This window comes from Antedon mediterranea, chromosome 3 (genome assembly GCF_964355755.1).
Source record: "Antedon mediterranea chromosome 3, ecAntMedi1.1, whole genome shotgun sequence".
In the NCBI taxonomy this organism is placed as follows: Eukaryota; Metazoa; Echinodermata; class Crinoidea; order Comatulida; family Antedonidae; genus Antedon; species Antedon mediterranea.
In genome coordinates, this window is record NC_092672.1 from 38,252,290 (window position 1) to 38,279,613 (window position 27,324).

At 35.5% G+C, this 27,324-nt stretch overlaps 5 protein-coding genes across 5 annotated transcripts; 2 read left to right on the forward strand and 3 right to left on the reverse strand.

The window, feature by feature from the left end:
- Positions 1-78: 78 nt before the first annotated feature.
- LOC140045519 (uncharacterized) lies at positions 79-2,295 on the reverse strand. The gene has a single exon (XM_072090459.1). It carries the CDS (start codon positions 2,176-2,178, stop codon positions 1,066-1,068), a length of 1,113 nt encoding a protein of 370 aa, XP_071946560.1. The 5' UTR covers positions 2,179-2,295; the 3' UTR covers positions 79-1,065.
- A 305-nt stretch (positions 2,296-2,600) lies between these two features.
- Positions 2,601-6,028, forward strand: LOC140045526 (DNA polymerase delta subunit 4-like). The gene is made up of 4 exons (XM_072090469.1): positions 2,601-2,789; positions 4,557-4,661; positions 4,926-5,037; positions 5,224-6,028. The coding sequence occupies exons 1-4, from the start codon at positions 2,681-2,683 to the stop codon at positions 5,246-5,248; spliced, it is 351 nt and encodes a 116-aa protein (XP_071946570.1). The 5' UTR covers positions 2,601-2,680; the 3' UTR covers positions 5,249-6,028.
- A 118-nt stretch (positions 6,029-6,146) lies between these two features.
- On the reverse strand, positions 6,147-7,633 carry LOC140045525 (mitochondrial import inner membrane translocase subunit Tim22-like). The gene is made up of 4 exons (XM_072090468.1): positions 7,396-7,633; positions 6,920-7,104; positions 6,643-6,715; positions 6,147-6,421 (listed from the first exon to the last, which is right to left on the reverse strand). The coding sequence occupies exons 1-4, from the start codon at positions 7,625-7,627 to the stop codon at positions 6,339-6,341; spliced, it is 573 nt and encodes a 190-aa protein (XP_071946569.1). The 5' UTR covers positions 7,628-7,633; the 3' UTR covers positions 6,147-6,338.
- A 263-nt stretch (positions 7,634-7,896) lies between these two features.
- On the forward strand, positions 7,897-21,125 carry LOC140045524 (large ribosomal subunit protein uL10-like). The gene is made up of 9 exons (XM_072090467.1): positions 7,897-7,978; positions 9,657-9,750; positions 10,249-10,348; positions 12,293-12,368; positions 15,013-15,247; positions 15,642-15,750; positions 15,894-15,970; positions 16,466-16,606; positions 20,891-21,125. Exons 2-9 carry the CDS (start codon positions 9,697-9,699, stop codon positions 21,038-21,040), a joined length of 942 nt encoding a protein of 313 aa, XP_071946568.1. The 5' UTR covers positions 7,897-7,978; positions 9,657-9,696; the 3' UTR covers positions 21,041-21,125.
- A 45-nt stretch (positions 21,126-21,170) lies between these two features.
- Positions 21,171-27,115, reverse strand: LOC140045521 (beta-glucuronidase-like). Its single transcript, XM_072090465.1, has 12 exons — positions 26,666-27,115; positions 26,067-26,249; positions 25,644-25,819; positions 25,214-25,356; positions 24,755-24,945; positions 24,308-24,448; positions 23,780-23,955; positions 23,473-23,622; positions 22,521-22,611; positions 22,200-22,376; positions 21,799-21,934; positions 21,171-21,654 (listed from the first exon to the last, which is right to left on the reverse strand). Exons 1-12 carry the CDS (start codon positions 26,861-26,863, stop codon positions 21,500-21,502), a joined length of 1,917 nt encoding a protein of 638 aa, XP_071946566.1. The 5' UTR covers positions 26,864-27,115; the 3' UTR covers positions 21,171-21,499.
- Between the last annotated feature and the right edge of the window lie 209 nt (positions 27,116-27,324).

A 27,324-nucleotide genomic window follows, 5' to 3' on the forward strand; every position in this document is an offset into this window, starting at 1 on the left:
TATTTTTTCATTAAACTACTACTAAGACATTAAAACAAACATACTGTACATTTTGTTCATTAGAAAAGTAGACTTTTATTTACTGTTTTAAGCATGCCTCTAACAATTTACAAATGTGGTCCAATGCATACAATCCAGTATATTGTACATCATAAATTCTTACTGCTGAATAATATTAATATGTCATTTTATAATATAATATATTTTTGTTTTATTTAGCAGCTTCTTTAATCTTACTTCATAGCACTCTCAAACTTTTTAAATTACTATTTTTAACAATTGATCACCATCCTGCTACTCTGTACAGTTTAATGATTTTTATTCTGTATGAATAATTGTAAGTGTCCATGTTATACAAAGCATGCAATATCTACAACTCCTTTCACACTGTCATATTATTTTAACATTTACAGACAACATAGGCCTCATTCAAGCCCTGTCCACACCTAGTTATTTACCTGAGTAAGTTGGTTCTTACCCACCAAAGTTACCAATATTAAACTGCACCAATGAAACCAACTTTCTGTACCCAGGTAAATGAATAACTAAGCTTGGACAGGGCCCATTATTGGTTTTATTCCATGCAAGGACACATAAACTATGTCAGTGTTTGCTGTGTATAATTCACTCATACTAAATGATTACAACATCAAGGTGTAAACAACACTCTTTCAATTTATCAATACAAACTGGTTGCATAAATTGGTATTTTGAATCTTGTGAAAAACATGCATTCAAAAAAAAGTTTAAATAAATAACAGATTGGATGAAAAATTAGAAATAAAATTTCGCATACTTTAAGTCAAAATTATATTTATACACCCCTTTCACCGCCTTTCAAAATTCTCGTGTTTACACCAACACCCCACAAACACCAGTCCTTTGCTAGGCTATGTGAAAGGGGTATAATATTTTTGGAGCATTATAATATTTGGCAAACTGGATGAGTTTGAAAATTGGCAAAATATACTGGACATTTTTTTTTATAGAAAAATAAATTGTGTAAAACATGGTGTATTAACTGAATAACCTTAATAAATTCAAACTATAATCAATAATTTGGTTTCATGTAGAATTACTATCATTGGGGTCCAGCGTGCGTCTGTGTCTAGTTTCATTCACCATACGCACAATAAATACCCCAAAATCTTGATGTAATTCTGCAAATGACCGCGCTCGTTTTTCGCTATCAATATACATATTCTGTTGGGGTCTTGTCACGGTTGATGGAGCAGAACGTGAGAACGGATTGTTCTTTTTTATCTTCGATGAAGCAGCGCTCAATCGACTAGGTGCACGTATTTGCGGCACATCCACTACAGGAACGTTTTCGTACGATACAGGTTTTGTTCTTCCTTCAGGAAGTTCCTCATATTCTGATTCTCGTGAACTTGACGTGCTTGAAGACAACGTATCACTAATGGCGGCATCATCATCTATTGGATTCCAAATATCGTAGGCAGGATTATTGTACCTGGACGGACCACTGACCGGTTCATGTTCTGAGTTACGGTTACTATGAAATGGACTTTTACGAGGAGCACCGGTATGTGCAAGCGATTCGGTTTTTCCTTTATCGTAAATGCTCACAGCAGAGCTTGAGGGAAGCGGCATTGGATTGTCTCGTATTTCGTCCAAACTGCCTGTACTGTGGCTGTGAACGTCTGATAACCGGGCCCCGTTGACACTGCTCTCACTGTCTTGGCGTGACGGGGTGTACTGGCTGTATCGATGCGACTGTCGAGCGGCAGCAATGTTACTATCGTTGTGAGATAGCTCATCAAGTTGTCGCTGTAATTCAATGACCATTGCTTTCATATACTCATAACTAGCACATGATAATACTTTCATCCATGACTCCATCTCATCCTGGGTATTTGCACCTAAAGTGTACGACCGCACACCTTCTCCCGGAAAAGATATCTGGAACATATTGTTATCGTCTAAATCTGCTAATTCTATTCTACATCCTTCTAATATTATCAAACCAAGTGGTTCCTTGTCACCTTTCTTGTCAAAGTAAAATAATAAATTGCCCTTCAGGACAAAAAACCGCCTTTGAAAACGACTCGAGTCACCTTTTTTGTTCAATATTCCTTCCTTATCAACAGGCGAGTTACATGAGGCAAAATACGCCACATTGCGTTCATTTAAACGCATCTTAGCACTTTTCGACATCGTGAAAATGAATGAGCAACAAATTTAAGTTATTTTTCCATGATTAAATACGATATAAGTCTAATAATAGACATCATTTGACAGCAATACCTAGCCTAATTTTTTCAGAAAGTTCTTCCGGCGATTTCAATCTTCAATTACAACTTTATCAGTCATGCGCAATGCCCTTTAACTTAGTGTATTGCTCCATTTTTAAGAAGGGTGTAGTTTTATAATTTGTTTGCAAAATTGTTTACAAAAATGTATTTTAAACAGTAATGATAACTAATATACATTCTATAGTAATGAAAGTATATATAAATAAATCAAGGTCAACTTTACATTGTTTTCGCAAGAGCAGTATTTGAATAAAATTAAGACACTCCTGTTTACCAATAGAAGAACCAGAAATTGAACGACAACAAACATCTCGAGTAAATAAACACAAGTCAGGACATGTCGCGTGTCAGTAGTGCCTAGTGGCCTTTAAATTTTGTTATACTGAAAAACATTTAATCTAATTATGATGTCTTCATCTAAGGTAACTGACTATTTTTCCGTGAAAAAAGGCCACGAATCAAAGTTATCAAAGAAACCAAAATCTCAAGTAAAGCATGTACCGAAAATAACAGGTAGGCCTATATTTAATTTGTAGGCCTAGCCTAGGCCTAGCCTAGGCCTAGCAGTAGTAGTAGTAGGCCTAGTAGTAGTACTAGGCCTATATAGGCCTCTACTCTAGTCTAGGTAGGCTAGTAGGCCTATGCTATTTTACTATTATTAAACAAAACTAAACAAAGACGATGACACACACAGCACAGTGAGTAGTCTACAGTGTAGTAGTAGGCCTAGGCCCTAGGCCTCTGCGACCGGGGTTGCTACTTTAATACTACTCTACCCTAGGCTAGGCTAGGCCTAGTAGTAGGGTGTCACAAAACCTAAGACCACGAAAGCTAAGACCCCCTAAGACCTAAGATCACGAAAGCTAAGACCCAAGACCTAAGATTACAAATATTTATCTTTCGCACCTGCCTTGTATTTTAACTCCCAACATTTATTCTGAATACCACACCTTAGAATTGGCACTTTCATGAAAAAGAATCGCATAAAAAGTAACAAATACATTTTTAAATTGATGATTTTACAGACGTTTTTCTCGCACACAAAATGACTAGCCTACAGCACACTAGAAGTAGGCCTACCCCCCATGTTCAATGTTTTTGTTTCTATGTCAAAAGAGCAAAAATTATATAGAGGGCTGAAAACTCTGTGGAGTCCATCTACAGTGTGGATGGAACAATGTAAAATTAAAATTGTAATGATAATAGTATAATCATGCAAGTACGAAGAAATAAATACTGGCAAATAAATTTTAACTTAAAAATTATGATAAGTTTTTTTGTTTCGTTTTCTTTCTGTTTTTATACTTGTACTATTATTGTTGCTCTTTTGGCGCTCCATAGAAACAAAAACATTGAGCACAGGGAGCTCGAGGAGTTACATTACAGTATACAAAGAAACACGTCTGTAAAATCAGGATGGGAAAGGATTTATTTATTTGTTATTATGTGTTTCTCCTGAAAGTACTTATAAGTCCTAATTTTAAAGTGTGGTATTCAGGATAAAGTTAGTCAACAAATTTGGAGTCAAAATACAAGAAAGGCAGGTGCGTAAGAAAAACATCCTCTGAACCAACACATTGGAGTAAATATATACCAACAAACAACCCGTCAAGTTTGTTGTAAAGAAAAAATATACATTTACTCAACGGGCGAAAATAATGTGAGTTTATCTATGTTTTGCGGTAGTATTAAATTATATTTATGGTAATAAATGAAACCTACTGTGTTTAAAATTATGTATGGATAAACAAGTATTGTTTTTAAGCTGTAGTATATCTTAGAATTTGTAATCTTAGGTCTTGGGTCTTAGCTTTCGTGATCTTAGGTCTTAAGGGGTCTTAGCTTTCGTGGTCTTTGGTTTCGTGACACCCGCCTAGTAGTAGTATAATATAATAATCAAAACAAGGTATGATATGCTTGTTGTTTAGTATATATTTTTTAAGGAACCAAATGGATAAAATGTGTAAATGTAAAATTTATTTATTTATTCAATTTCTGCCATATACATTACAAAGAAGACAAAACAATTATAAAAGCAGGCACGGAAAGACCAAAAAGGTGCTAATAAACAGCTATGCTAGTTGGTCAACCCAGAACAGAGCACAGGAAAAAAAAATATAAAAAAAATAAATAAATTATGTTCCACAATTCTACAAGAAAGCGACCAACTACACACATTTTCAATATCAAAATTATTATTATTTAATTAATAAAATAACTTAATAAGTTATAAGTAATACTGTATTATTTAATATTATACTGTAACTAAATTAATTGCAGAATCACAACAAACAGACAGTAACAAACATGCAGAAAAATTGCATCAAAAACAACTGAACGTGCTGAGGACATTTGACATGAAATGGGAGTATGGCCCATGTGTGGGTCAGTAGAATTAAACTTTGTCTTTTGTTTTCAGTGTTATACTAAGGTTTGGTTCCCACTAGGACACAACGCAAGTTGTAGACGCAACGTAAAGTTGTTGACCAATGACAAGCGACAGTTTGAATCATCCATCGCTTGTGATTGGTCAAATCACTTGCATTGTGTCTATGTCCTAGTACGAACCAAGTATTTCTAATGCATATAATAGGCATACTCTAAATGCTCATTAGAACATTGTGTGTTTTAATTAACATTTTTATTCAGGTGTGAGCAGGTTGGAGAGATGGCAGCATGCCGACCAACATAACTTAAACCCACCACTTGCTATTAAAAAATTGATTGAAGATCATAGTACTGATGAAGAGTATACACAGTGGTGAGTATTATCTGACTTGAAATATGTTATAGATTAATATGAATCTCTGCCAAATCATTTGAATAGACTTTTGATTGCATGTGGTTAGATTATCTTTGTTAGCAAGAACATATTTAGTGGTAGGTCAGTGTATGAGTAAAGATAAGAAAAGTGTTTCATTAAAAATTGTTTTATTTTCTTTAAAAGCGTGTGGAATAGCTATGAATTATAACACTGTCAGTGGAAAAGGAACATTGCAGAACAATTTTCAACCAACATCATTGCTGGTACATTACTGTACACGATAGATATGGTGTCATTTCCAATCTATTTCACTTGTAATTCAACAGATACCAGTTTAATTGAATTAAAGACAGGCAGGCAGGCAGGCAGACCCAATGAAGGTCAACTTAGGAAACATTCGACAAAATAATGTAAACAAAAAATTTAATATTAAAAGCCATATTTTTGACTGGAGAATTCAGATTCCTTTTCTTTTAATATTTTATGAGATAAAATTGATTATAATCTTTTTCAACTAAACAATTTTTATAGCAATTTTGTATTTTATATTAGTAGATAACATACATACATATTAAAGTATAGTGTACTGTTAATTTAGTATTCCATAGTAGGTTAGATATTAAAAAATCTTTAGCCAGAGTTTGTAGTGATAATAGGTGTTTGGGTTTAAAGAATGTAGAGTTTTTGTTTTGTTAGTAAAAATCTAACACCTCCTTATTTTTAAATTATCAATTTTATTTTACTAAGTTTCAAGTTTGCATACATACTACCGTAGTTCCCCTCCCCCCTTGTACGTGAAATTTGCCCGAATTTGGGAGGTGGGACTATACCAGGGGATTTCCCACTGCATGAGGTATTATAAATTAAAATTTTAATTTTTTAAATGAATGTTCAAATGTAATTATGATCCAATACAAATTGATGTTTGTAATATGATTCACAGTACAGTATTATAAAATATAGTTTGTAAGAAATCCGTATGTTTTGTATTTGTTTGTGAGAAATGTTTCACAAAAATGAATTAGCATTACCAAAACTGATTTATTGACTTTTTAATGAAAAACATCTAAAATTATTATATATTTTACTATGGTTATACTTCTTAACATTTTATATCAAAGGGTTTGAAGATTCAATGTTGTTTTATCCTTAATGCCACAGTTACTACCAGTCATCATTGTGTTCTCTTTACACTGATGCAGTACAATACTTTGATGGCTATCTCCTCTTGTTGGAACATTTGTTTTTTAAACCAGTGTGATTTGTAATAATAGGCTTATGTCCATATTGCACTTGCATCAATGAGAATGAAGGTAGTAATCAATAGCCATTGAAAAGGCTGCAAATCCAGCACAACCAAAAATACCTGGTTTGAGTCCAGCTGAAACAGAAAACAAATAAGCACTATTAATAACACTATTTTTGGAGATTCATGATATTCTTGTTAAAGTTATAATATAAGTAATTTTTGCAGCAACAGCAGTAGAACCTTTGGACTTTGGACACTGCTTTTAAGGAGACAATGAAACAAACTTTGCAAATATATTTTAACACTACAGGCAACTCCTATTGTCCCATTAATCTACCATCATCTTACTGTACCTCTCAAACCAATAGCTCCTCCTGTAACACATCCAGCTATTGGGCTGTTCTTCCAGTCACTTTGTCCACGATGCTGAAAAGAAAAAACAAATTTTATCTTATATTAGAAACCATGAAGAACGGAATTAATTTATTTTCTATAAATTCAGTTTATTCAATTGTTTACTATTTTCAAAAGTACAGTACAAAAGTTAAGAAGTTTTTTGAAATTAATGTACAGATCTACTTATGTAATAATAAACAACTGGATTGAACATTTAAAAATGTAAGTTCTTACTGATTCAACAAGGCATTCAACTCCTGCAAACATTGCACCAATTACTGCAAAATTCTTTGCGTGAAAAAAACTTTTCTTTCCCATATCTTTCAAGACATCTCTTGCTCTTTGTTTTGCTAATTTATCTGGGTCGACTGGATCTACACTGGCTGCAAATAGTCCGATTGCTGCTCCTAATCCAAATCCTAGTTTAAAAGAAATGTGGGAAAACACAGTGTTAATACAGTAATACATCATATCAGGGAGTTATTTTACAACTCCCTGATCATATATTGTATATTAACACACTACAGCAACAATTACAAACAAGTCACATGAAAAATCACACAAAATCAAAAACCAAATGCTCTATGTATATAATGTATTAATTTATATTTTCATGGTTATTAATAATAATAATTTAAATAGAATGTAATACTATAACAAGTGAACAAGAACAAGGTCAGACATCTCCCGTAACAAAGTTGTAAACTGACCTAAAACACAACTGATGACTGTTTTGAATGTACAACTTTCAAAAACACCCTCCACTAACAATTCGTTTTTCTGTTTAAATGGATGTGGAATTCCAAATGTTCTAATTTCGGAGCTTGTCTTATTCTTATTTGCTCCTAGCAGCTGATCCATTAAGTTTAGCGTCGAGAAGGGTATATCAGACACTTTATTATCTGATAATTCACCAACATTAATCGTTTTCTCACTTTCCATGGGGGCTGCCATCTTGAATTTTAATTTTATTGAACAGGAACTGTGAGGGCGCAACTGCTGCCAGAGGGAGAGATCTACCAAACAGCTGAGGGCGCAAGAAGACAAAAAATAGTCAGAGAGAGCCATAAAATTGATTCAATTGCTCTGAAAATAATGCGTCAAATTTGTTTTGATAAAAAAATATGAAATGTTTTGTTGTATTTATATGTGAGACCGACCGTAAGAGGGCAGCAAGCTAAAAAAGTTAAAGATGCTCATTTGTTTAATTGCATTGTGGGTACTTCCTATCCTATCGAAAATCCGCCATGTGTCTTTCTTTTTTCACGTAACTCTGATCGTTTAACAATCTAGGTATTAAGATCTAACAAATATATTCTTTTATAACATAATTATGACTATTGTGTTTATTATTAAAGTTACTTTCAATAGTGTAATTACTTAAGTACCTTAATGTTTGTTATATTTGATAAAATTGAATGAAATAATACAAATAAAACGTGAAAAATTACACCGGTGAACTGCTGTGTTGTGAAATGTCTGATCGACTGTATGTAGTGTATGTGACGTGTGTGTAGGAAGAGTTAGTGCAGTGAGTGAGTGCCATGGTGGAGTACGGTCGCGGAGAATGCAAAATATGCTAGGCTAGCCTATTGTCAAGTAACCAGAATTCCACCAAATTAAATGGGAGTTCTAGTTTTATGTGTATAATAATAGGCTAAATAATGTAATGAAGAATGTAATTTTTAAGTTTTAGAAATATTTAAATAACTTTATTAACCGATTCACCACGATAAGTGCTCATGAGGTTAAAAGTCAAGGTCATTGTAAACAAATTATCAACAAAAAAAAAGTAAATCGAATTTACATGCGTAGTTTGCTGTGCATGAATCGTGACAACAAATTATACAAAATACTCGCAACTTTTTTTTTTAAAATATGCTTCTAAATATATAAAAACAATTGTTGAAGTTAGTTTGAAAATAAAATTCGAAAATATAACCGTTTTTCGAAGCACGCTGTTCGAAACGCGACAGGCGCGTTGAATGAATCTAGGCCTAAACATACAACGTAAAATCTTCTAAAATCCATCTTTATTTGTAATAATCACTATTTTGAAGCTTGTATACAATAAATGTATAATAAATAAAGATTATGTATCGGTTACAGTGTCTAAATCGTCATATTTCCGTGTAAAAATGTGATTTTTTTACCGGAGAAAAGTCGTGAAGATGTCCTTACGAGGGCCGCGTCATATTGTTTACCTTTGATTGTAATATGAACCCTGACATGTCAGATGCATTATGGGCATGACATATTTGTTCAAACTCTGCGCAAAGGTCAGTTTATTGAAGCATAACTTTTGACAAACATTTTGATACCAAACTTGTTTTAATTTCATAAGTTTTCGACGCATTTTCGTCAAATTTTCTGCAAGGTACACGTCTAAAACAGCGGACTAAGCTCCCGAGGGATGCCAATGCGCGTGAGAATCGCGAATTCCAAGTCGCTTTCGGGATGTTTTTTTTAACATTCCCGGTGAACAAACAGCGGCGATGACGCTCTCGGGCCGGTTCCCGATAGGCCTAGGCCCCATATGGTCATCGTCGGATGAGTCAGTCTACTAATTTCGAAACCGGTCATTCATAATGGTCAAGTTTGGTCTTATTTTGAAGAGAAGAAATAGGTTCTGATGAAGAGATGAGTTTTATTATGAAATATTTATTAATTTTTGTGCATTTGGTAGTCAAAGGTAATTTACAAATTTTTAATAATTTTCCTAAAATATTTCTAATATTTGCATAATCCATACTCCGCCAAAATAAGTTGTAACACAAATTTGATAACATATTTGAAAATAAAATGTCCTTTGCATTATTTTTCTTTTTTAATGTCTGTGTTTAGAAAAAAGGTTAGGGTTAATTATGTGACATATGCTTTTTGGGTCCCAGGGTAGCAAAATAAACTTAGGGGTCAATGGGTTTTAATGTGCTTCTTATCTTTTATTTAGTTAACAATTTTTTTTTTTTAGTCTTTAAACCCAGTAGAGGTAATCCTTGAAGCACGCCAAGATGCCCAAGGAAGACAGAGACACGTGGAAGTCAAACTATTTCTTAAAAATCATTGTAAGTGAAAATACTGATATAATCACAAGAAGAAAGTAAAGTAGAACATCATAAAAAATATGGAAAACTAAGGAAAAAGGTGTAAACTGTCAAGAAAAATTATAACTAGAATGAAGAATTATGTTAAAAAAAACTATATTTCAAGTAGATTTTCTTTTATATAAAATGTATTTATGGTATAAGTAAGCCTAGCCTGATAGTCCTTAGATGCTTAATTATGTAATTACACTTACACTTAATGTTTGATGGAAATAGTTTAGGCTAGTGCCTATTAGATTCCATTTCTAGCCGAAAATAGTTGTCAAGTCTAGACTTAAAGATGTTCACCGAAGAGGCTTGTATTACATATTCAGGCAGAGAATTCCAGTGATGTATGACTCTGATGGTAAAAAAGTTGACCCTGCACATAAGATTTCCTCTAAATTTTGGACGATATAGTTTTAAGCTGTGTCCCCTGGTTCTGATGTGAGACAATTACAAATACATTTTATTTTGCAGCAACTGTTTGATGAATACCCCAAATGTTTCATTGTTGGTGTGGACAATGTCGGTTCCAAGCAGATGCAAACCATCCGTATTTCTCTCAGGGGATATGCAGGTAAGATACATTATCTCTTAGTGTACGTGAATTCTGTAATCCGATTGGTCAATATGTATTAGATATAATTCCGTATTACGCCCATTTACTCAAGTCAAGCAGATCAGAAGGGTAATACAGTCAACTCTCCCAATACCGGACACCCTTGGGCGGGCATATATTTTCCGGTTTTTCGAAAGTCCGGTTTCCTGAAAACATATTTTTAAAGTCATCACGTTGTCACCGAATGCTGCCCGGTACAGTCTCCTAGCGTAGGGAAGGCCTAGGCTAGGCTATGATTGTGTCAATCTAGTTTTAATTAAATAAATACTGATAGGCTAGGCCTACTTTATTAATATTAAGCTACAGTAATTCAATTTACCTTTTTTAAAAGTTACATTATTTACTGTACCAATAAAACATGTTACAATAGTAAATTATTGTTTCTCAATGTGTTTTTAACGGCAAAAAGGCCTACGTACGTACGTACGGTGAACATAATTTCGGTCTGTTTATTGTTTTTCGTGAGCTAGCTAGCAGCAGCAGCATGGGTGAAGGGCTTTGATTGATGCGCATGTGCAGAGGTGTCATAATCAAATAAAAACGCCCACACCTAGACCACATGTTTTTTAAGCTCCTTTATTTTGACGTAATTTGATAGCAATGATGAAAATTGATTAGGTAAACGAGCCAAGCAATAATGACACAATAATTAATTGGTAACATTTCAAAGTTTATTAACACTAGTTAAGTCAAGTTCATTCCGTTTACGTTTTGCCATAATGATTTCCAAATTTATAATGATGCACATTTTTCCCGTTTTTAGTGAAACATTCCTTTTTAAAGTCCTATTGCAATTGTGAATTTAACAATAATTTAAACAAAACAAAGACACAGGAATGTAAATTTAACTTTATTAAAAAACAATTCATATGCTAAAAAACAGGGAGTTGTTAACAACTCCCTGCTAAAAACAATAGACATTAAGACATAGCGCTTCGATGTGAAAAAGCCCACCGCAGTTCGATACGCAACAAAGCAATTGCCGCCTCGTGGGTTAACAATGAACTGACCTGTCAATCACAGTGTAGTGCTCCATGGCAACATTATTTGATCGTACCGCGAAACGTCGCGCACTTCATGCATGGTGAGGGTATGGTTAAAAGCTTTTGTACATTGTGAATCCGAGTCAGCGACGACGATGTTACGTTGTTTTCGTAAATATTTGGAGTTTTTTAACCGTCAGTCCGGTTTTCAGATGCTAATTTTCGTGTTTTGTACTTCATAATTTGTCCGGATTCCGGAATTGGGTATTCCGGTTTTCATAATAAATTACAGTACATTTAGAATAGGGACAAATTGGGCCCTCCAAAAAAGTCCGGTTTTTCGTGAATTCCGGTTTTGGGAGAGTCCGGTATTGGGAGAGTTGACTGTATATCCCGTATTACCTGTTTGATGTCTCTACGCGCGCGTTGTTTATGTATTGTATTTATTTAACCAAATAAGCTTTTTTATTGTACTCATGTCATTTTATGTAATGTATGCTTTTTAGTACAAGACACATGACTAGTCACTAGTTCTTTTAAGCAAATAAGCCTTTTTATTGTACTCGTGTCATTTTATGTAATGTATGCTTTTTAGTACAAGACACATGACTAGTCACTAGTTCTTTTAAGCAAATAAGCCTTTTTATTGTACTCCATGTCATTTTATGTAATGTATGCTTTTAGTACAAGACACATGACTAGTCACTAGTTCTTTTAAGCAAATAAGCCTTTTTATTGTACTCATGTCATTTTATGTAATGTATGCTCTTAGTACAAGACACGTGACTAGTCACCAGTTCTTTTAAGCAAATAAGCCTTTTTATTTTACTCCATGTCATTTTATGTAATGGATGCTTTTTAGTACAAGACACATGACTAGTCACTAGTTCTTTTCTGACATGTTTGTTTTTCTTGACAGTTGTTTTAATGGGAAAGAATACAATGATGAGGAAAGCTATCCGTAGTCATCTTGACCAGAACCCATCTCTGGAAAAGTAAGTAATGACGCGATTCTATGTCAGCGTCGTATCAAGCAGTGTTCTTTTAAATGATGACGTTCACATGAGATCTCATTGCCGCTAAGTGTCAGAGCCAGAAATGGCAGAACCCTCTGGTACTGGTGATGTGCATGATCTAAAATGCCATGTGCTGTCTGATAAAAATTGACTACTATAAATATTTAATTGAATATATCAACATTTCTGTTTGCGATACCAAAAATTCTATCTAAATTGACTGATATTTTTTTTAATGGTTAAACTTATCTTAACATTTTGACTGCCAAACACGAAGATATTCGTTTTTGGAAACACAACGCTTGACTGCCAAACACGAAGATCTTCGTTTTTCGCGTTTTTTTTCCGAAATCCGGTAGATAGGTTAATTATTGGTATATACAGTCGACTCCGCCTAAGTCGAATTCGCGTAAGTCGAAAAATCGCGAAAGTCGAATTTTTAGGAAAGTCCCAATTCTTTCCCATACATTACTGTGTAATTTTTATTTCTAAGTTGAAATTCGTCTCTAAGTCGACGTCTTTTTGCGGTCCGAATACACACATTCTTTAGTGATTTATATCGTATAAGTCGAAGTCACAAATTACGCGGCAACAACGCGCTAAAAAAGCCGATGAAACGTACGTAATTCGATAAACAAACAGAAGGGATAATGTGGGACCATATCGGTTCTCTCAAGCAGGTTGTATAGTATAGGCGGCGTCCTACAACTCGCGCTAGTGTATAGTGTATGAGTTGATTCAGAGTTGAGAACTTGAGCGGCATTTTGTGGGTACCTATTTTGTGCTAGACAGATGGCAATAAACAATGGATACCGATTTCGAATAAGAACCGAAATGTATTTATTATACGTTTTTGTATTGTTTTGGGAAAATACAGTTTATCATTGCCGATAAAGAGGCTTAGCATTTATTAGGCCTAGCTAGCTAGCTAAGCAAACTCTATTCAAGAAGGCTCATCGCGTGGGCCGCGACAGGGCAGGGTCCACTAGGCCTAGCCATAGCGCGGCTAGTGAGTGAGCCTAGGCCTAGCATTTTTTTGGGAAATCTGTAAGTCGAAGTTCGCGTAACTCGAATTTTTATACCGGTCCCATTAGATTCGACTTAGGTGGAGTCGACTGTACTATAAATATGGACACTATATTCGGTCTGGACCGTGAATATTTTACTTTTTGAAAGTAACTAATCTGGTTACGAACGATTGTCAAAATGGTACCTGTCGAAATAACATACACCGCGCATCACAGTAGCGAGTACAGCGATGGTTTGGCGCATTGTGTATCGGTCGCGCGCTAGCTATGCTGCCGAAGCATTACAAAGGTTTATGTGGATTGGCATGTTTGTTTGTTATCTGAATAAAAAATAATGGATGAATTTTCAATATGAAGTCTTTAATTTTATTATTGTATGTATACCCTAATTGTTTTGGTGTTTCACTGTAAGTGACCGAGTTTCACGCAACAAACTTGTTTAGAAATGGTATGAATATTATCATCAGTTTACTAGCTAGGCTAGTAGTACTAGGCTATAGCCTAGGCCTAGTCGTAAAACGGTTCCGGAACAACTTTAGGCCTAGTTAACTAGGCCTGGTGTCTTTACTATGTGGATTTTGGCGAAACATTGATGTAAGATTTATGATTTATAAAATGTAATACATTTTTCGATAGTGATAACTTGTTTTTATAGGCCTACCGGTGCCATGTAAGTAACTTTTTCGTTGTTTGTTGATCTCACCGGGCGATTGTGATATCTTGCACAAAATCGCGAATATCTCGACTTTCTTGCGCGAAACTACGAAAAACTCGAAAAGTGGGTTACTTTCATTTTACTATTACGACTTACATATTGCGATTTGAAAATCGTTCTTGGTACCATTGTAAAGCTAAAATCTTTATGATTATTACCTCCGCCAAGGAGGTTATGTTTTCACCCCTGTATGTTTGTGTTTGTGTGTGTGTCTGTGAACAGCCTGGAAGCCACAGTTTTTATCCGATTCTAACCAAATTTGGACACAATGATCTATGCCCAAAAAGCTTGGACGAGTTTGAATTTGAGGGGGAAAGGTCATAGGTCAAGGTCACAACTAACAAAAAAACTATTTTACTGCCTAGAGACCACAGTTTTGATCTGATTGTCACCAAACTTAGCCACAATGATCAATGACACATCATATAATTGTGGTTAAATTTTGAAGGGTCAGGGTCAAAGATCAAGGTCCACAAAAAAAAAAAAAACGAAATAAAAAAATAATAAAAAAAAAAACCTCAGTGGGACTTGAACCAGCGATCTCAACTGTGAGAGGCTGGATACATAACCATTACACCACACTGTCATCCACAACTTTGTAGTGTGCAGTTAACATATTTACACTTAGAACTAATAAAAAAATATTCTGGGGGCATTTTATGTAGGGGAATTTTACAGTAGGCGGAGGTTTGTACTCTCGGAGTACCCTCTAGTTTTAGTCTAAATTACATGTATATCAGATCACATACATAGTTTCAATCAGCTTTAATAAAAACATCGAATTGGGCTATAAACGCTGGCGGTGGCAGTTTCTAACTGGAAAAACCTCTGGCAGTCAAAGTGTTAAACTATCTATTATTTCTTTTCTGAAAATCGATAGACTTCTGCCATATATCAAGGGAAATGTTGGATTCGTTTTCACAAAGCTTGAACTCAGTGACATCCGTGACAGGATTGTTGATAACAAGGTTGCCGCTCCTGCCAAGGCAGGTGCCATCGCCCCAGTCAATGTCCGTGTTCCAGCACAGAACACCGGTCTTGGACCAGAGAAGACTTCTTTCTTCCAGGCTTTGTCTATTCAGACAAAAATTGCCAGGGGAACAATTGAAATTTTGGTAAGTGACATTTTTGCCACATTAATTTATTTCCTTCTAAATATGGTTGAAGAAACAGTTCTTTTAAATGATGATATTCACATGAGATTTCATTGCCGCTAAGTGTCAGAGCCAGAAATGGCAGAACCCTCTGGTACTGGTGATGTGCATGATCTAATTTGCCTTGTGCTGTCTGATAAAATTTGATCATTTTTTTAAAAATTATATATTTTTTACCATACCATTTAGACCACACTTTGCTACCAAAAATGCTCAAGGCGCTTTTGAATGCTTGTAGTATGCTATCACCTCACAATAAAAACAATAAAATTGCGAATTTAAAATGGAAATTTTGAAGCATTCTTCACATGTTACACACCTGTGTGATATGTTCATGTTTGTTGTTTTCATATAGAGTGAAGTCCATCTGATTAAAAAAGATGAGAAGGTTGGAGCTTCTGAAGCAACTCTGTTGAACATGTTGAAGATCTCTCCTTTCTCATATGGTCTCAAGATCATGCAAGGTTAGTCCAGCCTAGAGTTTGATATGATATTTGTTATCTTCAGAAATTTATAAAACTGTTTGTTTTTCATCCCTTTGTATTGGCAGTTGACGAAGATTGTCTAAATTCTAGATAATAACTTTCGACAATTGTATATATTTTAGTGTTTGAGGCAGGAACAGTGTTCGATCCGTCCATCTTGGACATCACCGATGATGACCTTATCCAGCGCTTCATGGAGGTAAGTTGTACTGATCTTGGGAAACCAATAAATACTACTTAACTTACATTAAAGAATAATGCTAAGATATGATATGGTAGTTTATCGAAGCATTGGCAGGGGTTGGCATTGAATAACCTAATGTATGGCTCGTAAAATGCTTCGTAAAGAAATTGAATGTTACTCATTCACAGGGAAAGGATTGATACCTTTCTTTGTATTTAACTCGTTCAAACAATAATATGTTGTGATGTAATTTAAAATCTGGCTAAAGCTCTGTTTACACTATCAAACTAATTTGACAACAAATATGGTAGTGATATGACATGTCCATATATGGGCACATCACATTTGTTTTGTCGCATAAAGTTTGATAGTGTAGACAGAGCTTAAAGCTTAGGAATAAATTATGTGCACAAATAAAAATTTCTGATGCGAGGTATCAATGTCATTAGCATTCTGAATATTCATAACTACAGCTTTATGATATATTTATCCAATCTTGTGTTTTTGTAGGGAGTACGAAACATTGCAAGTGTAAGTCTTAAGATTGGTTATCCAACAGTGGCTAGCGTTCCTCATTCCATTATCAATGGCTTTAAGAATGTCCTTGCCATTGCTTGTGCAACTGAGATCGAGTTCAAGGAAGCTGAATCTGTAAGTTGTCCTAAGATTACCTTCAATGTTTCATTACATATCTTTTTATTGTCAAAATGTAAAAAAATAATAATTACATTTCTCCGAGTGAAATGGTCCGTTTGTAGCTATTGTCTCCTTTAATTCGTGTAGTCAGGGATGTGAATATTCAGCCGTTTTAATCAATTGTAATACCTTTCATAAATTGCCAGGCCTCGAATTTGGGGATTTTAGGGGCAAGGCCATTTGGCCTCCGGTTTTCATTGATTTTAGGGGCACCAAGGCCAAATGGGAGGGCACCAAGACCATTTGTTTTAAATCGAAGGGGCACCAAGGCCAAAATTAAAAAATATTGTAATAACTAGGCCAAAATTAAAAAATAGCTTGTTTCCGGTTAAGGGAGGAATTTAAAAAAAAAAAAAAAAAAATTCTACCCGCAAAATGTTTTGGGGATTTCCCCCTATTCATCAGATTGCGTAGTAGTAGTAGTGGGACTGTCTACAATACATCTTTTTGTATTTCATATAAATATTACGTGTATTTACGATCCATATAAATAATAAATAGGTACGATGTTCAGCGTTTATAGTTTACCGTCCTGTGTTGAATGTTTCGTTTAGTTTCAAATAATGCGATAAAAAGGCACGTGAAGCCAACCAAGGAACCCCAAAGCTACTCAGCCTTACTTAGCTATAGCAGCCGACGGAGAAAACATGATACAAAAACAATTTGTTTGTAGGCCTTACCTACAACTATTCATACACAGAGTGTTTACCACGGTAAAAATCAAGCCAATGACATTATGTAGTAGAATATAAATTATAGTTATTTTCCGAGTTTCGATTTCTGAAGCTTTTTTGTTAGTATAATCCATATTTATAAGAATTCAAAACACGGACGGACACCGACCCCTTTCTCTCTCTCTCTGTTTAGCCGGCCTTCTGCACGTGTATTGTGGACTATACCATTTCCTTGAGTTCGGTAAAAACGCGTTTGGTAATTTAGTGTACGACGTTGTTAAACAAGATTTTTCGATGATCTGTCTGCTGGATTATTGTGGTGGGTGCGATAAAATATAAATATGATATACCAGGGCTGCAAATTAACTTTTTTACTTGGTAGCACTATCAAATTTGTATGATGGCTCATAATAATTTTTGGTAGCACCACCAATTTTTTTAGTAGCACCTTTTCATCGACATCTAACCCCCTTCCCTCAAACCCCATCCGCGCAGATCCGTTTTTTAGTGGGGGGGGGGGGGTATAAAAATGAAATACAGTACAACCTTAGGCTGGGGGTCAGGGGGCCGCCAATGGCCCCGCTTTGGGGGGGGGGGGATTTTTGAGTAATTATAGGTTGTTTCAATCGATTTCTGAGCACATAAAAATTCAGCACTGAAGAATTCAATTAATTTGGGTTATGCACATTTAGGCACTGGTCCTGATGCGCCACTTATATTCACGCAAGATCTATTATTTTTACGGTACAGAAAGAAATTACTGCTTTGTATATACGCGTAACCTTTCGTAGCCTACGCGTAAATAGATCGTAGGTCATTGTTCGCTAAACCATGGAGGAAAAAATTTCCTCCATGGCTAAACATATCCTGTAATTTCCAAAGTATTGTTCGTTGCCATGCCTACGATTTTATGATAATATCTACGCGTCGATCGTACGGTGGTTCGTAGGGTTAGTAATTTGTAAACACCAATGTCATCGCCTTTAGTTGTTAGGAGCATAAACAATGGAAAAATTGCCAAAATTGTTGGCTAATTAAAATCCTAGACGTTAATTTTTGTAGCCGACCTACACATCGGTTGTCCTAATTTGGCAGGACATCCGCTGACGAGATGAAATCGGGCCCGAGGCCCTCTGAGCTCACGCAGAGAGAGTTTCGGCGGCAATCCTACCTTGGTTTAGCGAATTATAAAAACAACACCTTGGCTAGGACACCAACAAAATATATGCAAAATAAATATATATTCCATGTTAAGATTTAACATAGGCCTTTGTAAATTATTATTACGACAAAAGACCCGACCAGAATTTGGAGGGGAAAAACGTGCGAACCGTGGGAACAGTTTAGAGCTGTATTACGTTTCATGTGACGCAAAATTCAGGTACACTGTTTTGTAGCCACCCCCTCGTACCGAGTAAAAAAAACATGCGAGAGGTTTGCGGTGGTAAAACAGAGTATCGCGTTTCATGACATGTGACCAAAAAACTAGGTCTGTATTAATTACGGTCTTCTGTCGGCAGTCTTTTTGAGCGACCGATTGAACGTTCTGATACTATATTTAGAATGAATTGTTTACGATCTTTTTGTTTGCATGTTTCTGGATCGACTGGACGTTCGCTATATTATTTTTATTAGTTGGCATAGTTCATTGTGTTGGATCGTGTCTCTACGTTTACATTGTGGGAAATTTATATTCGCCGTTGAGAGTAAAAACACACGAATGAAATATTTACGAATAAAAACTATTATATTATATATTTCATAGTAATGTACAAATTGGTCCTCCTCCGCCAGTCAAAAATAACACATTAAATAATAATTTTCACACCTTGTTACTTACTAAGAACATCGTGAGGTTGTTTATTGAGGTTACTAACGAAGCCAAACAATGTAACCTACAAAGCCAACAACGTAGCCCGTTTTATCTACGAAGCTACTTCGTAGGAAAAGTTGCGGTATTTTCTCTGATATATAATTTTCGATAATCAGAATCTGGAATAAAGTATTAAATCTACTGATAAACAATACTGCTGTTTAATCTATATAATATATATTATTATATATATCATTAATTACATTATTTATTAATCATGATATAACCATTTATACTGCCTAAAAAATGCTGATGACTGCGCGGCGACAATCCTTTGTATCTACCGCGCCCGCCCTGGCTAACTTCTGTGTACGGCGGTACAATTGATTTTAGATTCCTTCTTTAAAACGGAGGTGATTTTCCACGAGGGTTGTGTCGTCCGCGCGTCACACTGGGCTGTGTGTTTGGTGTCCTTTTGTGTGATTGGGTAAGGCAGCATGCAATAAATTGACGAACTTCCAATCACAACGAGTGTAAAATGTTTAGGGGCTTTTTACGCTTGAATGAACCTGACTCCTTTGCGGTGGCGGTCCGTAGTAGAGAGATTAAATTACAGAGTGTTTGAAATAGGGAAAACACACCCGACTTCAATTTGAAACAACTCGCACAAGCAGACGATCTTGTCGCGCTATGCGCGACCTATTCTGTTTCTTTAGTCGCAAACAGAAAAATTAGGTCGCAAATGCGACCAAATACCCCTTAATTTGCAGCCCTGTATACTTCCAACGATCTTCGAGTTGAGGTGCAGGTTTAACTTTGGTGCTAAAAGTAAACACCCCTAATTTTACACGTATAATGGACTACACCATGCAGGAACGCACATGGTATTTTCTTATCAGAGGGTGCGTGTACGTCAAAAGGAATTGTTTTTCCAATGATCCGATCCTTCGCGTACGGACGTACGTCGACGCGTGTGTGTGAAATTTCTTATCAGAGGGTGCGTGTGCGTCAAATAGAATTGTTTTCCTAATGAATTGAATTGCGTGTGTTCGACCGGATCGGTGGCGGGAGGATAGGCTAGGAGTGCGTGTAATATCGAAGGCGGCTAGCTCGATTATTGAGGTGGGGTGGTGCGACTTTAATACTTTCAGTAACCTCCGATCGAGGAACGTTTTTAGCTTGATTATTAAAAGTGTACATGTATTTTAATGTACTATCTATATCATGATTTACCACGCACGGCGGCCGGGATGATATTGTTTTGGTTACAAAATGTTCGATGTTTTGTTTACTGTTTGTGTATTAATAAATGCGTTTAGGGAAAATCCCCTTGCAACGAAGACCGGCGATAGTTTTGCGTCTCGTCCGAGTCGTGTAAGCAAATCTTCTTGACATTATTTTCTATCTAATTCAGTGGTTTTTATTGTGGTAAAACTCGGGAAGGGCACTCGCGGCCAACGCAAAAAAAAGGGCAGGCCAGTAGTGGCCGTGGGTGCTATTCATTTTCGAGGGCATTGAGGCCAACTGGGAGGGCACCGACGGCACTGGCCGCGGTAAAATTCGAGGCCTGAATCGCGCAAATCAATTGAGATCATTTTAGTGGGGTAGCCCCTTAATTATGCCCAGTTTCAGCTGAAATTGTTTTATTTGGGTTTAAACCTAGTCTGAATCACCCTAAATTGAATGTATAAAATGCAATATTGAAATAGACCTATTTTGTAATCATATAAAATATGATTTTGTTTTGAACAGGCAAAAGCATATTTGGCAGATCCGTCTGCCTTTGTTGTGACTGCTGCTCCAGCTGCAGGCGGAGGAGGAGAAGAGAAAAAAGAAGAAACAAAGAAGGAAGAAGAAGAGGAAGAATCTGATGATGATATGGGATTTGGTCTTTTTGATTAATTCTCTCGAAAACTGGTAAAATGTGTAAACTGAGATTACATGCTTCAGGTATTCCTGTATGAATAAACCCAACAACAATTAACAATTTGTTTTGTGGCTGTCATTTATTTATTTACATTGTTAATATGCATTTACTAAAAAGTCTTAAGCTCCGTCTACACTAACTAACTTTATGTGGAAAAAAAATATGGACATGATATATCACTACCATATTTGGGATCACTACACATTTGGACACCCTTTTTTTTTTTTGTCAAACTAGTTTGATATTGTAGACAAAGCTTTACACTATACAAGTTGGTGCATGGTAAACAATATATTGAAATTTGCCCAGCTACTGTAAAACAAAAATAGCACCTCTACTTCATAGCTGAATCCACATTTATGGAAGACATATCTGATACATTCCATTTTGGTAAATATTGCTAGCAAATTGTATACAACTCTTGTTGCGTTCCCTTAATTGTTTCTGTATAAAGCACTTGGTTTCTCGCATGTACCAAAGAGAACATTGCATATTTGGTGATATCGTTGTTTAACAATCCAGGCAGCAGATTTTGGTTGTCTCTGCCTCGTTAAAATTCCTTTTTTGTTCCCTCCCACTCTTGTTGTACCTGAAAGAGATTCAATAGTGCTAATATAGAAACTTTGTTTTGTACACTTGGTTGGTATGCACAGCTTTCCCTATTTTTAAACCACAGAATATGTGTAGTTTTGCAATACATTGTATTTGAGTCATTTCTTACTACTGCACTTACTTTGCACTGTCATGAAATCAGCAAAGTTCCATATCATCTCTCCCACTAAGAACTCATTCTTAACTTCATCAAACACTTTAAAGTATTCTCTTAACAGATCTATCTGGTACTCCTCACTAAACATCATAGGAGGATCCTAAAACAAAGAACCATATTTCTCATATACTTTTCGTTTGTTTCTGATTTTAAATCAACCCTAACCCATACTTCAAATTTGTTACGATGCTATTGTTTGTTAAGCTTATGGCTAACACTATCAAATTAGTTTTACATAAAAAGTGTGATGTGCCATATATGGTTGCATAACATTTTTTTGTCCCATAAAGTTTTATAGTGTAGACAGAGCTTTAGACTTCTTATTTGTGTATCTTTGGACCCCAAACCAAAATGTGATTATTTACCATGTGAATACCAGTTATTGCGTCTGCGCCATATTCTGTCTGTATGACTGGTCGTTGGTATTTATTAAACCAACCTCTGAGACTGTCGTTCGTTTGGTAGTGTATGACCTCTAAATGACCTGGGTCACTATACCAAGAATAGTATGTATTGATGCACACAACATCGACATACTTGACCTGAAAACAAAAATAGCAACTGTAAATAAACAATCTCATAATTTCTATTGTGGATACAGTAGTCATTTTGGTTAAACAATTTGTATTACAAGACTGTACCATCAAACATTTTTTTTTAAGCTTATACCAAAATGTTAAAATTACCACTTGATCTATATCTGGCTGGCTTCCGCCTCCTATTACAAAGGTCACAGGTCGAGTACTGTCCAGTGTTCTTGTGTATTCAATAACAGTCCTGTAAAATGAAATGTAATATCAAGTAGTTCAGAATGCATTTGCAGTATGCAGTATTTGCAAGACAATTCTGAAAACTTCATTTTCAGAATTTCACTGAACAATAGACACGTTTCTTGCTCGCGACCAATCAGAAATAGTGGGTATAGATTTGTAAACAAACCGAACACCTCTCGCCTAGTGCGTGTTGAAGCATAGCGAAATGGCGACTGCCGAGTGCTTTTGTTGCAAGGTGCATCATAAATGTTGTATATTTTGGATAAATCGTGAATTTAACTACACAAAATCACTGAATAATATTCCTGTTTTTAATGTGCTCGTGCCTCTCCGCCCGCCCGGTGGCGTTGCCTGATGCAGTACTTCGTCTACTAGGGCTAGGAGGCTTGGGTGTCTGTTTAAGCGCCAAAGAACATCACATAATACATGGAAGATGCAATAGGAGCATGAAGAAGAATGAAAGATAATAATTAATATATTTACGCAACATTTGTAAATAAAATCAACAGTTAACATGTATTAAATGCACCGTAACTAATATATATGTGTCAAACCAAAAATGACAATACATAAATAAAGTCGATGATTCTGAACCAAATGCCTAAATAATTCTAAAGTGAATATAAAACATAAGTTTAGAAAATAAATAACATCCTTACCACGCCATTCCATCAAAAGGCTAGTTTTAACGATTGCTTTTTAAGATGATCATCTCTCAGTTCTCCCATGCTTTAACATACCTCTCGCTGTGTTTGTTTACCATTGTATACCCACTAAAAGGTCAAACTGACGGTGACCTCGCGAGCGCAAAACGTGTCTATTGTTCATCCAGAAATACTGTACTTTCCATTTAGTTCATACTCACTTGAAGTAAGGCCCAGATTCTACCCGTTTTGAATTGGGCTCATTTGCGACTGACCACATAACTACTGAAGGATGGTTCTTGTCCCTGGTCACAAGCTCTTTCATGACATCAAGGTGGTGTGCTAGAGAAATGTTGCTAAAGTTTTCTTTTCTGTGAAAACATGGTTTGTTTGAAAATTACATAGCTCCAAAGGGTTCCAAAGTACGATTTGGTGCCTCAGTAAGTGTATTTATATACAGTATTAATACTCTACATTCCCCTCCCAAACCTTTCCATGAAACTATTTTTTCTCGATAAACTCACTTACTCCTTGATACCAACTCCGGGGCTTTCGTCGATGACAACGATACCATGTCGATCACAGAGGTCCATGATCTCTTCTGCATATGGGTAATGACTTGTACGGAACGAATTGATACCTAACCACTTCATCAGGTTGATGTCTTTGATCATTATAGGATAGTCCAAACCTTTACCACGAATCTAAAAGCATTAATTGACGATAGTGTCATTTAGGTTTGTTGGCTGTGCTGTAGTATTCCTATTATAAGTGTTTCTCAACTGATTTGTGTCATATAGGGTCTATATCCTCCAATAAAAAGTTCCAGCTCATCTGGGGAAAGCTGCCATTTTGAATTTTTTAAATGGCCACCATAAAATACAGATTTTTGCTCATATATCGGCTTCTACATCTGATGTAAGGATATGCTTTTGGTGGCAAAGTATATGTTTTGAGGGTCAAGGAATCCAAATACTGTTTGTTTTCATGAATTTATGAGGTTTATTGTCTTGAATCAATTCTTTAATCAAACATGTCTTGTTTTTGAATACTTACATCAGCATCCTCATGTTTGCCAACTCCAAGAAAGTAAAATGGCTTGTCGTTTATCAGAAACTTGGTCTTTGTGACCTCAACTGTACGGATACCAACAGTTAAATCATAGGTATCTTCACTAACACCATCTGTCACCTTAACCTTTGAAAAAGAGTTTACAGAAATCATTTTCAAAATACAGTAGAAGTATATTAAAGAGATACTCTTGGGACCAAACAAAGGTTGCCTTTTGTCTCTTATAGTGGTTGGATGCAGTGTTAAAATGTATATTAGCTAGCCCTTGTATATTAGCTAGCCCTTGTTCACAGAAAAGATATGTCCAGAGGAGGGATTCTATTGTAATTCCAAAATGTTACCTGTATACAGCGATTTGTCATTTTTTTTTTTCAGTCGTTTTTACAGTTGAATTGCTAAGAATAGTTTTTTTAAAAAGTAATTTCTATTTACTGTGAGAGTGTACAGGTAAGCTGGACGGTCACTCATTGTGTATGGCCACCAGAAGTTGGCATTTGAGACATTCAATTGACCACTTGGCTTAAGACATTTGGCTACTTCAATTTCATCTGCATCACTTAAACTGATGCTGTAGTTGACTGATGAATTTATCCCTTTAACAGTGATGTTGTAGTTTACTATACCTTAAAAAAAATGTGTACCAATTAAATTGGTGTTACTAAAATTTCGTCATTTCATTGGACAATTGTTGGTCACATGGTGCGCAATAGTACGTACTATTTAACGATTGTTATATGTATAATATTACTTTTTTTTGTGCATATTTTATATGCCATAATATTTTTTTATTTAATAAGAGGACATTTTGGACCTAACAAAGTGTGCCCTTATTAGGGGTCTCCCATGAATAGAGATGTTTTAAAGAAGTGGTCCTTAGACTGTATAAGATACCTGTAGTTCCAGATATCTTTGTGGTAACTGTGATGTCATCAATATAAATCATAGGTGCTGTGTATAGTTTAACTGGCCGTTGAATGCCTGCATAGTTGAAAAAGTCCATCTGAAGATTTTGTACAAAGTAGCCTTTTGGATAACTAACAAAAAAATGTATACTTAATATTAAAATTGAAAATAGGATTACAAGAAAAGCAGCAACCATAGTACCAAACACCCACACTAAAACTACCAACTTAAAGCTTACTTAAAGGTTTGCCATCCAGATTAAGCACGCACCTAAGAACTTCTGGGTACCTTAAAGTCATTTTATATTTTTACTCCACCCATTCTTATTCTTGACACTAACCGACAAGCAATTTTACTTTCTTGGAGTTGGCAAACATGAGGATGCTGATGATATATATGTATATGATTTGATACTTACCGATTGCCAGGTTTTGGGTAAGTGACTGAACCAGGCGGTAGTGTGTGAGGGCTAAGAGTATTATTTATTGCAACAGTTAATCGATTTCTAGATCCAAAGTTTAACTTGCCCGTAACCTCTGCTTGAAATGGAAGATGCCCACCGTTGTGGGTTACAAGTTGCTTTCCATTCAGCCACTGGAATAAAAAAATAATTTTTGTTGCTAGAATTCAATAATTGTAGGCCTACTATGCATGTTTATTGTTCATCCAACATACTTTAATTTTAAGCCTTAGGCTCTGTCTACACCATCAAACTTTGTGTGACAAAAAATGTGATGTGCCCATATATGGACATGATGATGTCATATCACTACCATATTTGGGCACATCACACTTTTTTTTTGTCGAACTAGTTTGATAGTGTGGACAGAGCTTTACTCACTACAATGGTATAATAATGAGCACTTTCAAATTTAACAAATATTCTCTGCTTTATTGCTTTCCAACTTTTTGGAGCAATAAAGTTCTTCTCATACCACACCCAACCGACAAAGTCCCGCAATGTTCGGTTTTGAGTGATGTCATTGAAACTGGACGGAACTGGCATGTCAATGACTGGACCCGTCTGAAAGAAAAATTAATAAATTAAGGATTAAATGACTGTAATATAGTGTTTTAAACAAATTGTACTTAGGTACTTACTCTACCTGCGAATTTGTTCTCATAAGTACTTGTAATAAAGTACAATGAGAGCAAACATTTGACCAATCAGAGCAGGTAAAAAATAAGTTACCTCCTTACATTGCCAATCATAAGTAAAAGAGAATGGGTCTTTGTTGAATTGAGGAACCTAAAGTATATTACTATATTATTTTATAATTTTCTTTGTTAAGCCATACTTAATTCATAGATATTCCCATTGACCATGGATTAATGCATATTTACTAATCCACGCATTGACTAATAGTAATACCATCGTTCTGTACTGTTACACAGTGGATAGCATAATTTAGTGCATAGCAGCCTCGCCGGTAGGCCTACCTTAGCAAGAGATTCTGAATACCACATTTCTTTAAAACCCAAGTTGCGTTCCTCAGAGGTATCTGCCCTGAATTGCCATATTCCACAAAGTTCTTTAACTTCACGAGATTCTGTATCTTTTGTATAAAGCATGCAGTGCGATTTTAAAACGTAAACAATAACAAACTGAATCGTGTAACTCCAACGAGGATTCATCATCTTCGCTGTTTTCTTTGTTTATATCCTTTACGCGATCAATCCCAATTAAATTGAGGGCGCTATAGCAATAAGATTAGTTCGGTATAAGTCTCAAAGTAAGTAAATTAAAAAATATTTACAATTGAAATGAATTTGAACGGTTTCGGCTTACAACAAATAAATAGAACTTTAAACTACATGGTGAAACTATCCCCCGTCGGACATCATCCCGGTATTTCTAGAACTGGTTTTAGGGGTTGGTAAAAAACTAAACCCCGCCGGACACCATTCAATGAATTATTTATTCGGTCAACCTGTGGTACGTTTCATTAGAACATAGAAATAAGTTGAGAAAGAATTAGTCGTAATATCAACGTGACCCTGTGGGCGTAGTCTCATTTTTTATTTAAATCATTGTAACGTTACACATAAAACACTAGGTATGTCTATATGCCCCTATTATAACCAAACGAGTATTGACA